The sequence below is a fragment of the Formica exsecta genome, unplaced genomic scaffold, assembly GCF_003651465.1.
Source record: "Formica exsecta isolate Colony F162 unplaced genomic scaffold, ASM365146v1 scaffold444, whole genome shotgun sequence".
Classification (NCBI taxonomy): Eukaryota; Metazoa; Arthropoda; class Insecta; order Hymenoptera; family Formicidae; genus Formica; species Formica exsecta.
In genome coordinates, this window is record NW_021851677.1 from 818,029 (window position 1) to 831,088 (window position 13,060).

Genomic DNA, 13,060 nt, shown 5'->3' on the forward strand with positions numbered 1-13,060 from the left:
TTTATTTATTTATTTATAATGACTTTTTTTAATGAAAACGCAGGAGAATGATTATAATACATGTGTTGCGAGTGATTGACAAATATATAAATGCTGATTTCTTTTTATCTTAATTGCTATGTTTGTAGTTAAGTGACGTTTTTTGCACCAATCTATTACATATTTTGCATGTATTATTAAAAAATGTTATTTTCCACGTGTACAGCGTATATAGGGTGTCCCATCGGATGTTCTTTTAATAGCAGATTCTCTGGCCAATTTCGAGTTCATGTTTCTTTAATGAAAATATCGAGAAAGGTCGTCATTTTTTGCAAGCTTCAAATTTTTTCCAACATGTATCTTTGTTATTAAGCTTCAAATTAAAATTCCGTTTGCTTGAAATTAACTGAAGAGTGTAATTTTATTAAAAAATCCTACACAAAGTTTAGTTTAGCAAAAAGCCTTTCCTTTTCAATTGCTTATAACTTGGAAATTATTGATGTATTTCCGCTAAGGAAAGTCGTCTACAAATGATAGCCAGAAAATCTGCTATTAAAAAAAAGGTCCATTGATTTTGAGACTCCTTATATAGCTAAATAAGATTCACTTGCATAATAATAAAGCATTAGTCTTCAATCTTAATCATGATAAGGAAAATATATTATACATATATTCCAGAAATATGTTTTTCGCATAAGCTCCAAGAACAAAAAATTCATGCATAGATACATTTTTCTAAATCAAAAAATTATGCAACGTACGTATTACGTCAATATACAATGTGCATAATTAAGAACATACAAAGTCTGAAGCCTGTAATTCTAACATTACATGATTAGATGTAAGAGTTTTGCAAAAAATAAACGTATAAATTTTATGTATAGATCGATAAATAATGGATGAAAATAAACCTGTATGAGACTGGTATCAACCGATACAAAATTATTTAACATTGACTTTAACGGTTATAATATCTTTGATCAATGATCATAAAATGGGTAATAGCTCTGATGTGTAGCAATTCTTTGTGTTGACTATTTACGTTGTTGTAAACTATATATAAATTCGCGTGCAAACAGCGTGCAAGTCTAACATATATTTCTACTGAATTTCAAGAAGTATACGTATAACGCGATCATATGTTCAAATAAATAGCAATGAATATTTGAATAATAACTATTTATAATAATTCGTTTATGGAATAATGTAGAATAAAATTAAATGTAAAAGCGCATTTTACATTTTGTTATTTAGAATATATGATTTTTTATCATAATCATGAATCTTTCTTCTTTTTTTTTTTTTTTTTTTTTTTTTTTTTTTTTTTTTTTTTTAAAAAATGTATAACAAAACACGCACGAGCTTTGAACGAGCATTTTTACGCAAGATTGTACCACGTGTTATCAATCAGAGATAAAAAAAAACCTCGTATTGCTTTTACGCATCGGCTCGATGCACATCCTGCAGAATCTAATCAAGTTATACAAGCGAAGGATCGAATTTGCGAAGTTTCGCGGATTTTCACACTTCATTTCGTGTATTCATATACGTATCGCGAAACGCACTTTCGGCAATTGCATGCTTATCTCTACGGATCGTCGGTCTCGATTCGCGTCTCGTGTGCGCGACGTTTTAATATTTAAATTACATCAGCGGTATAATTGGAAGCTCCTCGCGCGGTCTACCAGCAGCTGCTCTTTATCGCCGAAGGCTGACAGGGAGATCGCGGCTTCTTTATTTGCTTCGTGATAAGCGCTTTTCCGTCGCATTGACATTGCGGATCGCGCGCTCGAGATGTTGCTGCGCGGAATTGCATTCGCGGAGGCGCGTCGTAATTCGGCACGACGCGTCCTTAAAAGCCGCGACAAGACACAGGGCAATAATGGATGCGAAAGAGACGTCGCGTCGGATGTCTCCCACGATGGATTCTTAACGCGACATATGCGCACGATGACAATGATGGCTTATCAATCCACGGAGCAGCCACTGTCCCCCGTTTTTTCAACCTCGTTTGTAAGTTGCGAAAAAATGTAAATTAAAAATTGGGGGAATAATATAGCGGCGCGATAAATAAGATACATGTCTTTTTTAAATAAGAGAAGCGTCTACATGTAATTATATATATATGTATATTAAGCTGTTATTGCCACCGGTTGCGTCAGCGAGTTGTTGCAGATTGCGTCACACCGCAACAAAATTTTCTGATTTTAAAATATGAAATACTTTATTCGACATTTTTGCATTCTCAGATAGAATCTGTATTAAATTAAGTAAAAATCGCAATTGTTTTGCTCAACGCATTATGATGAATATGAAATTTCCATTTATATGTCGAAATAATAAACAATAAGCGAACCAGTTTCTCCCACTCTGTGAAAGCTGTCATTTATCTCGAAGAGATTTTCTTAACTCATATCTGAATTTAGTAATGTAACATTGATCACGTTGAACTCATTTAGAGTACGAAATACAGTGTACGATCAATGCTCATCGATTGGTATACATACGAGGTAGATGAAAGATACACTTGTGATTATTTCGCGAAGTTAAACCAGAGATCTTTAAATATTTTATTTACCATTACTTAGGGAATATGTCGTGAATAATTTGCTTCTCAATTTTAATATTCGTTCCACCTCTCGAGAATAGGTATTGAAGAGTTTAAAATAATTTGCTGTCGAATATATCTCTCAACGTTTGCGGACTTTTTAGTCTTCTTTTTTACCTTTCAAAATTCTCTTTCTTTTAGCTACGCCGTCAGAATTATTATTCATTACTGGAATTATTAGATTTTGCACGTATTTATATTTATATTCAAAGTGTGTCCTTTAAATATTTTCTGCTTTATTTTTACACGTCGTATGCGTGAGTAGCTTTCGCGATCGTCTATGCTAATCTTGGAGGAAATCATCAATTGAGGGTAGAGTCGGCACAGATCGATTATCTGTCTTATGACATTTTCACGTTTCGCGTTTTTCTCGCGTAGAATATAACATTGTTTCTCGTAACCTTGCGCCACGTTGCTTTGCGAAGCTAAAGTCGTCCAAGAAGATCGGAAAGTGAAATTGACGGCGAAACACTAACGAGCCTTGACTGACGTGTAGAAAGAAAATGTGCAAAATGCGTCTCGGGTAACTTCCGATCGCGCAGCTGCACCATGTCCATTATGATGTTGAGGTTTGTTCATAAATATCTTCCGCAAATTTACGTAACGCCCGTATTTTACCTTCTCTCTAGACTTTATTGATCGTGCCCCGCGTAAATCAAAACGACACGTGTCGCATAATTAAAGTCGTCTCTGACGTCCCAACTCTTGTCGATAACAATACGATTCTATATGTGTTAGTGACTATAGTTGCAGTGTAATCGCGATTAAAATTATCACCGTATCGTTCGCGCTGATATGATATCGATGACGGATTATCAAGAAAAAAGAAATGAATTGTTGTAAAATTGACAATTATCAGGTTTATGGTGTCTCTCTGACTGTTTCTACAAAATAAATCATCTGTTTTATTTATTCTAAATATAATAAACATCTAAATCTATTCATTTTTTTTTAATAAGGTTGTAGCTCTTTAGTTTTTAAAATTATACGTTTAAAGATGACTACACTGAATTTAAAATCCGTATCGATCTTTCAAGCATTTGTGTTGATAAAATCAAAGCGATCTTTGTTACGGCGCGGAATACGAATATAGTAGACAATATTGTTGTAGGAACAGTCGAAATGACTGTGCTGTCTGGAGTCAGTGTCCTGAAATAAACTCGGTAGAACCGGAAGACGAGCAAAATGAACGCGTTCGCCAATGCGTTACCGGCCTAAATAAGCGCGATGATTTAAATACGTGTATCTCCCACGTGTATTTAGGGGTTCGGTAATTGCGAAATCTTCCCTTCAAAAATAATTCGCATTTATTTTAGCTCTATGACATGCAAGAAGAAAAATTTACTTCGTTCCGTGCTCTCTGAAATCATACATCTATAATACAATTCAGCTGTGAAGTTTATTTAAGTCACAATATATTGAATAATTGAAAAGTTTATTTCCGAAATTAAAAAAATAATTTTATAGGGAAATCTCTTTCTAATCTTTTTAAAAGCAATTTCAAAAAAAAAAAAAAAAAATTAAAATAGCAAAAATAATCTCTCGAATTTTAGAAAGATTTCTCATACATTGATTAAAACAGTCAATATTTAATTTCAGGAAAGCGAGGCGATATCGCTCGTCGCCACAGCGTCCAAGCTGGCCACCGTGGAAGATGTGGGTCCAAAGCGGCCCGAAGGCCCCATCCGACCATCCGCCGCCTCCCTAAAGGTTTCACCCACGGCCAGGGCGACTCTCCAGGCATTACGGTCACCGAAGAGCAAGCTAGTCATCCCCGTTAGTACCCGCGACGTTGAGACCATCACGGGTAAGATAGAAGACATATATATTTTTATATACGTACCAGCTGTGCTGCTTGAACGATGCTGTGGGGCAGTGTTCAAGGTTCTATTGGTTTTTTTTCACCGGGTATCTGATTATATTAGTTACACAATCAAGAATCACGATATCACGTATGCAAGTATGATTATAATTTTAAATGGATTGATTATTAAATACAATAAAAATAAATTTTATCGTTTTCGATAAGAGAATTTTTTTTGTAAACGAGAGTATTTTAAAGAAATTTGCGCGTTGATCTTGTGATCTTTTGAGTATATCGGCAAACAGTATGCGCGCGGATTTACTACATCTGACGTTGTAAGCGTACGAGGAGAAACTGTCTTTGACGGTGCTAGTACGAGGAGTTTTATAAAGTGCTCTACGGCTTACCTGTTTCAAGCCTCATGGTGTTTCCCATTGGCCTGAGCTAAATGATGATTACTCCTGCCCGGCGGATAATACGCCACGCTCCATTCTCATCATCATGATCGTCATCATCATTATCGTTATAGTCATCATCATCATCATCATCATCATCATGAATTTTTGTCTTCGTCAGCATCATACTCGTAACCATCATCATCATCATCATAATCATCATAGTGACTAGAAATGATGATCGTCGTTGCAATTATTTTTGTTATCGCAGACATCTGCAAATACATATTCATACACTTCGTATTGATTGTGACACCTGAAAATGCGTTCAATAAAATTGTCGGAACAGCTTTCAAATATGAATATTATTATATTTCGCGATCTGCGTCTAAAATATCGAGAACACGTTAATGCAGATCTTGAAATAGGCGACCTACAAAGGGCTAGTTTCGTAAACGTTTCTAAAATCTAAGCCAAGATGTGTCATCGCTTTGTGCACTTTCGAGAAGATCTGAGTATAATTAATTTGTTTGCATTGATCGAGTCATAGTATTTTTCGATCAATCAATATCTTCGAACCTTTAGATTACGTGCGAAATTTTATGTTGACGATTTAGCTGATACGTTAGCGGAAAAGTCTCTCGTACGCGCAATTAAGATTTATACTATTAGGCATATATTAGTTTATTCTCGTCTATTATATAATGCAGGCGTATGCATACTACGCGCGTTTTTTTTTTTTTAGAGGTTTGGTTGACATCGTGTAGTTTGCCAGCAACCTTGTCGAAGTTTCTGCTACGTTAGTGAAGATTTAAACTGATCGATCGCTTGTTCCATCTAAAATGTTTCTATATTTTAAGAACTAACATTTTTTTCTCTTAATAAATTATTACCTTTGGTTTATGCACGTGTCAAAAGAGAACCATTATAATAATTATTCTTAAAATATATTTTTGTATATGATTATTTTAAAGAAAATCTAGAGAGAGAGAGAAGAAAGATACCAATTAAAAAAAAAAATTTTAAATAATTGAAGATTAATTATATGTAGAAAAAGTTCTATGAATATATAATTTTTAAATTTATCTTTTGATGCGAAGATTTAATTTTTTAATTAGATTTGTTCTGGATAAATGACTCGATCGTGGGAATCGAAATTGGACAAGCTCCAACTATACTGGTCGCTGCTATTTTCCTCCATCGCCACGTCCATTCGAAGGAGTTGTTCGGCGGCTCGCGACTCAAAAAGAACGTTTCCCGAGTTCGTGAACGATCGCCATCGATGATAGATCGCGAGGAGTTACGTTTTGTCGCGTAATCACCAAAAATAAAAATTGTTGGACACCGGTGTCGTTCACTGTGAATTAGAGGACATAGAGCACGCGACGCGACCAATATTGTCGATTACGCCATCGATTTCGCCATAATTCTGCGCATCGATAAGGCGTACTCTCACGTCTTACACAACTTAATTCTTCACAGCTGTCGGGATAAAAGAATTTACAAACGGAACCACTTACACAGATGACTCATTGCAAATGCACTCGATGGATTATTGGATCATATGTTCCTATTTATCGATCACATTAATATGAAACACGGCGCTTTCTCCTATTTGCTACGTTATGTAAAAAAAAGACTGACTTGAGTACTGACGTGCTACATAATTCGCAATGATGAGGAATTTTATGAATTATTTTGTAAGGGAAAGTTACATATATTTGTAGGAAAGAAAAAAAAAAAGATTCTCTCTTTATACATTTTGCGAGACATTTCGTGTCGTTACACTCATAAAGCATATACACTATCAGTTATTAAGCAATCCGTATAAACGTCTCGGAGGTCATTGTCTCGGGAACTAATTACGCAAATCTCTTGGCACGTCGATTTTCAATTCGATCGGACAATTTGGGAGCTCGCAAAAGTCGCGAAACTTGATCGCCAATGCCTCGATGGATCATCGCCAGTTCGGTTTTACGTAATTCATGAGTTTCGGGGATCGAATTTCCTCAATTTCGTGGACGGCAAATTCGAGCTTGCATAATTCAACACGCATAACATCTTAATGAAGACGATAGAAGGACGGGGAATTTGGCCCGTGCCGGACGTGGGATTATGTACCTAGGCGGGAAGGAGATGAGAAGGCCCAAGGGCCCGGCGAAACTCAAAGGCATTCTCGAGAAGCGCGAGGCTGTGCTTAGCAAGTGGCGAGATGGTAGGATATTTGCTCGTAGTATTCTTATTCGAATTTTGCGTGCGAATTATCAATTCTCCCGTTATCAATTGAACATACTAAATCGTTTCACACTGTTGGGCCGGCGAAAAAATAAAATGCGAATATTGAGAAACAAATTAAAACAAAGCCAGGATTTATTCTTTAAAAAAAAAAAAAAATGAAAAATAGTATATTCTGATTATTTTGATTACGAGAGATTTTTTTGTGAGTTAATAACTGATCGATTCGATTAGGTTTAAATATTAATTACTATTTGTGTCGATTAATTATTAATCATATAAATGAGTAATAATTTATTGCAAATTATTATTATTTAAATAATTTATTATTAATTGATGATAAAAATCATTTACATAAAGTATATACAATGCCATATATTTACATATTTATAACTGATTTGTGTTTGTATTCAAAATTTGTATTGCATATAAATATATAGGGTGTTTAAAAAAAAAGAGTAAAATATTTTAAGATTTAGTATGCCCAAAAACAAGTCGAAAAGTCTTAATAAACATGGATTCGCAAATCAGCCGTTTGTGACATTTTTATTTTTTTGAGAAATTTATAATATCTGAAAAACGGCTCATGATTATTAAGACTTTTCAACTTGTTTTTGAGCATAAATCTTCTTAAAATATTTTACCCTATTTTTAACCTGTGTATTATATATAACCTGTGTATTGCATATAATTTACTGTTTTTAGATTTGTTAATAATATGAATTTTGTGGAAATATATCATATATATGAATATGACATAATTATATGCATAAAATTCCGATATAAGTATAAACATTTTTTTTTCTTTATCAATATTTCGCTTATATGTTACCGATGCGATCTGCAGTTGGTAACGATATTAAATATCTATTATCTTCTGCAGTGTGCATGTCGGTGATTTATCTTCTTACGTGAGATCGCCGATATGTGGCAGCACGTACTCTGCATTCAAACTATTTTCATCACGTGACCAATGTCTTCCTGCATAGCGAGGAGGTCGGATTTAATCTCGTAATCAAGGATCTTAAATTAATGAATATTGGTCTCTAGTCATAAAATATATAAAAGAGAATTACGGAATAACAGGTATAAAATTTATATTTTAAATTTCTATGCTTTATGATTCTTTTTTTAAAACATCGACAAGATTGACTGTAAAACATTGGTGCAAAAGAAATTATTTGAGATTATTACACAAATAATTTGCGAGACAATATTACGTATAATAAAATTTTATCGCATAAATGATGCTAGTAAATCGCGAATAAGACTAATGTAAAACATTTTGTGTAATCTCGATTAATTATATATTAGAATACTTTATCTACTCGCACGAGTTCATCCGTTATATGAATCTGGCGCGCGAGAAGAGAAATATTTTACTTGCGCATTTTTAAAGACCATTACATCCTTGTTCGACATATTCTCAATGCGCATGTAACTCCCGTATATGAATCTGCCAGATACATAAGTCCTACATGCGCGATCCAGTTTCCATAATTCAATTCGAACGAGGGTGTTGAGAACCGGCTGCACGAACTTAACTGTCTTTCATTAATGTAATCTGGGAAATTTTTTGTTGAAAAGAGCGCGTGGCTCGACTTCACCGAACAATCGTTGGGCGACTGGTAATCTGAAACGTCATCTCGATTATGTGTTAAACCGCGATAACTCTATGCGGCTCGAAGCTCTTCTCCGCCACGGGTCATCTCTATCTCACGAGAGACGAACGCATCGAAAGTACAAAGTTCAGGCAAAGTGATGAGGCGCTTCTCGATCCAGTCGGTATCAGCAGTTGCGAGCAATTGCGCCGGCGTTGCATAGATTATTCCGTGTTTTTCCTGAGAAAATGGAGGAAATTTTTCTTCAGTCGCTATGATACGTTTTACCGCTCCGTGACTGCCAAGACGATCTCTCGAATCGCGTATAATGTCAGGTTAGTAGTGTTAATTCTATTGCCGAGAACCTCGAATGCTCACCTATTCCAAGCCAATCCAAAAGCGATTTCACGATATTGTATATACTGCGCAATATGTTGTATAATCGCGGTTTAGTTCACCGACAAATTTTAATTACATTTACAAAATATATCTTTTCTTGGAAGAAAAATTAGACATATTAATTAAAATATCACGATTTTTATTGAATTAAATTTGAGGTACATGAATATTAAATTAATTATAAGATCTTTAATTGTGATATTTGATTTTTTTTTTTGAAACTTAAAGGATTGCATGATATGACAACACATTCCACTAAGAATTTTCGCTTATTATTAGAAGACACCATATTTAAAATCTTTTTTGAGAATCTGTTATTAGAGTTTACTGCATATATCTCGATGCATCAGTTTCAAAGTGCATCTACATGCGCGCTTGGCGCATTTATGCTCTTTCTCCATTGAAGGGCTCCTCTCGTTTGCGGTTAACCGCGAATCCCTCCTCCTTCTGCTGTACCGTAAGGAACTTTTTGTCACCCAGGTCACGCACACTCATCTTACATCGCAGATCGCAGGTAGAAGATTTTAGCGCGCGGTGTACAACATGACGCGCGCTATACGTTGAAATAACTTTACAATATACAACGATATAAAGGAAATATAATTATAACAACGTTATATGTATCTTGTGTGTTATGTGCGTGCATTCAAAATAATAAAACCGTAATTAGGCAAGTATAAGATTCACACTTATGCTCACATTGTATGAAATTGACGAAATTTTTTGTACTCTTCTCTGTTATATTATTATTTCTGTAAAAACGAAATGCTTATCGAATGTTCTATCATGTAAAAAAAATCGTTCGTTCTTGTTATTTATTACGCTTCTTCTTATGTGTATGATATAAACTATTACGCCAACGCTATTATTAAATCACACTGTCACCATCTTGACTCGAGCACAACATGAGTGACGGCGGAGAGAGTGATATCGCGATTTCTCGCGTTCTGGTCGCGCAGTGAACTTAACGCGACGAAAAGATGCGTACGCGTTTCATCGCATCGTAATTTTAGCATGCACGTTACGGATCGCGAGATGACGTCGTGTATGCGTTCATGATGTATGTATATAATTATGTACGCTCGAGTATGCGCGCGATTTAAAGCGGAACGGCAATTTGCAGCGCGCGCGTAATTGACGCCTTCGTACTTAGTAACGTCATGGTGGATGCTGCTTGATTGTTACAGATGTATGCAGCGGAGAAGAGCTACCAGAAGTCGAGATAATCAGTCTGTTGGAGGAGCAAATACCGAGATATCGTCTTCGAGCCGATACCTTAACGCAATTTCAAGGTGAGCTGTCTGTTTCTTCTTTTCTCTCCTCTTGAAACGTCAGCTATTACGTCAAACGCATTTCACGCATTCACGTTTAGCGTGAGCGAAGAAAATAGACTGCTCTTAATATAAATAGCGTTATAAAGAGTTTTATTGGAAAAATCAATCTCCCCGGCATTTTATTTGAAAATATATATTTCCGTGGTGATCTACACACTTTTTTTAAATATTGTCGCATTGAATTCATATCACATGATTTATCCATGGCAATAAAAGGTAGCTACAATAAATATGTCGATAATGATCGATGAATATATTAGATAAATTTGGCAAGTTATATCAATGTCTCATGTCAATTAAATTGACGAGGAAAATATATATTTACTCATTTTGTATAATTATCGCAAAGAGAAAAACATCTCTTGACATAATTTTATCGATCATTTCTAATATGATGACGCATTTGATATGAAAGGGTACATATTGAAAATCTAAATGAATAAAGAAAACCTTTATATGCTAAAAAGGGTGCAACTCGTACGCGATCGAATGTCGTTCATCTTAATTAAACAAGGAAGCCTGTTACGGTGACTGTACCCATAGGACAAAAGTTTCACAACGTCATTGTACGAAACTCCGGGGTTTCATATACTGAAAATAAGGGTTTCCTCAAGCACGTTAACTTTGCACTACTAACGGTTACATTTTACTTATTATTTATTGAAAAGTTATTTTTTTTATTACCATAAATAAATTATTTTACGTGATATGAATCCAATGCGATAATAATATGTACGTATAAAAATATGTTGGAATTAAAATAAGCATAGAAATAAAAAAGAGGTACAGAAAAAATTTTATTCGCCTATATATTATAAAAAGAAAGTGAAAAAAAAAACACATAAAATACATAAAACATAAAGAATATCATTATTTACGCATCGTTTTCCATTAATGCATTAGACGAAGGATAGCACAAGCCGATTGATTAACCATTAATTTGATCATAGTGGCCCGTATCGTGTGTTCCGTCAATAAAACGAAGCTCTAAAAGGTGCGCCTCCCCTCTAGGGCCGCGCCTAATGTACGCGTGTATTTACTAATTAGCTACAGCACATTTAGTTCGTCTCGCGCGCGAATTATAACACGCGAGCAATGTGCGTTTTTTTTTTTTTTTTTTGGTATTCGTCTTCGTAGAACGGATATGATCATCGCATTAATTAGCAAGGTAATACATTGCCCCCGTGTATACTATGTTCTATCATAATATGCAGACCGAGGCGCTTAACACATTTTTCAATCTCCGTTGCAACGGACGGGTAAACTAGATTGTTGCGCGTGAATTCGGAGCATGTCGATTCTCTGTAGAATTTAGATTAGGCCGATTGCGATAAGATGTTAAAAGGAGCGTATTGCATGTTATTTATAGGGTACGAGAACGCCGATTGGTTTATTCCGTCACCTGCGCTCAGATCGGAGGACGTCGATTTGAAATTATCGCCGGATCAGATCCGGGAGACTCTTAACTACTTCAGTAAGTGTAATTTTCAACTTATTTATCGATGTTTGTGTGAAGTTTTTTCTGTAGATTGTATAAATGTAGAAAATATAATATTTAAATCAAAATAATTCGAGGGAAGCAGAGAGGCCGGAAATACAATTCGCGATTATTTTATCTTGTACCAATTAAGAATAATTTTTTTAATGCTTTAATATAAAAGCCCGAGTCTATATGCACTTTCGTTGCAAAAATGTAATTTCTTTTTTTAATACTAAAGTAATATTTGAGATTCGTAATTGCGTTATTCGTAATTTGATGCGCTTACACAATTACAATCTAATTACACCGTATTATCGTAGCCATTAAAATGTAATAGCGCAGAAATTGAAAAAATACCGTAACACAGGAAAAACGGAAATGAAGGAAGTAAGGGATCCATCAATCGTATACGGCGTAGAGATCGCAATATTAATGCAATAAGTCGCTTAATCGAAAATATCGTCGACCCGCGTAGTGCGATGGTAATCGCTGTTCGCTCGCGCGAGTGCAATTCTACGATGCGTGGAAAGTGCACAGAAACGCGAAGAAATAAATACATCTTGCTAAACGAGATGGAAAAGTGGAGGATTATCACCGGGTATGCGTGTACGTCCAGGTGTTGAAATCGCGCGGCGCTATTATTATAATTCGCGGAACTGACAGATTTCGCGCGAGAGATTTCGCGAGTTCTCTTTCGTAAAACATGGGGAAAAAAAAAGAATAGCTTGACACGATTTTCCCGCACGAGCGAAAAATTATTCGCTACGCGATGCGGGTGCAAGTGTCGCGACGAGATATCTCGCGTGTCACTGATTACCGTGTCTCTCTATATTCTTGAAACACACACACACACAAATGTAATGCCACGATTTTATTTTCATTTACATGCTCCAGATACCGCGTAGAAAGAATAACATCTGATTACCGAACGATCGCATTGTACGCTGTGAAATGACGTTTAATAGGGAAAATTTGATTTGTGTCATGCGCGTAGTTCATTTTCTCCGCGAGGAGAATTGTTCGTGGAAAAGGGGTTTTTGGAATATTTACCATTTAATATATTCTATTTTTGACATAATACGTATGTATTCTATTTAAATACCAAGGTCTTAAATGCAGAAAAATTGGCGTACTATATTCGATTCAGAATTTTATTCATAATATTATACGAAATATACACAAACAGATCTATTTTTTAAATGACGTTTCATTTTGCTCAAAGCTG

General features: G+C 35.2%; 1 protein-coding gene across 6 annotated transcripts in view; it reads left to right on the forward strand.

The window, feature by feature from the left end:
• The first annotated feature begins 1,325 nt into the window (after nt 1–1,325).
• LOC115240716 overlaps nt 1,326–13,060 on the forward strand; it is a 29,655-nt gene continuing 17,920 nt past the window's right edge. For 5 of the 6 annotated variants that reach the window (XM_029816035.1, XM_029816036.1, XM_029816040.1 and 2 more), the window contains exons 1-4: nt 1,326–1,992; nt 4,187–4,394; nt 10,209–10,313; nt 11,725–11,829. In XM_029816035.1, coding sequence (XP_029671895.1) covers nt 1,774–1,992; nt 4,187–4,394; nt 10,209–10,313; nt 11,725–11,829 — 637 coding nt within the window. In that variant the 5' untranslated portion in view covers nt 1,326–1,773. Of the gene's footprint in view, nt 1,993–4,186; nt 4,395–10,208; nt 10,314–11,724; nt 11,830–12,202; nt 13,041–13,060 lie in introns of those variants that run through there. The other variant, XM_029816038.1, reaches the window with a different exon arrangement.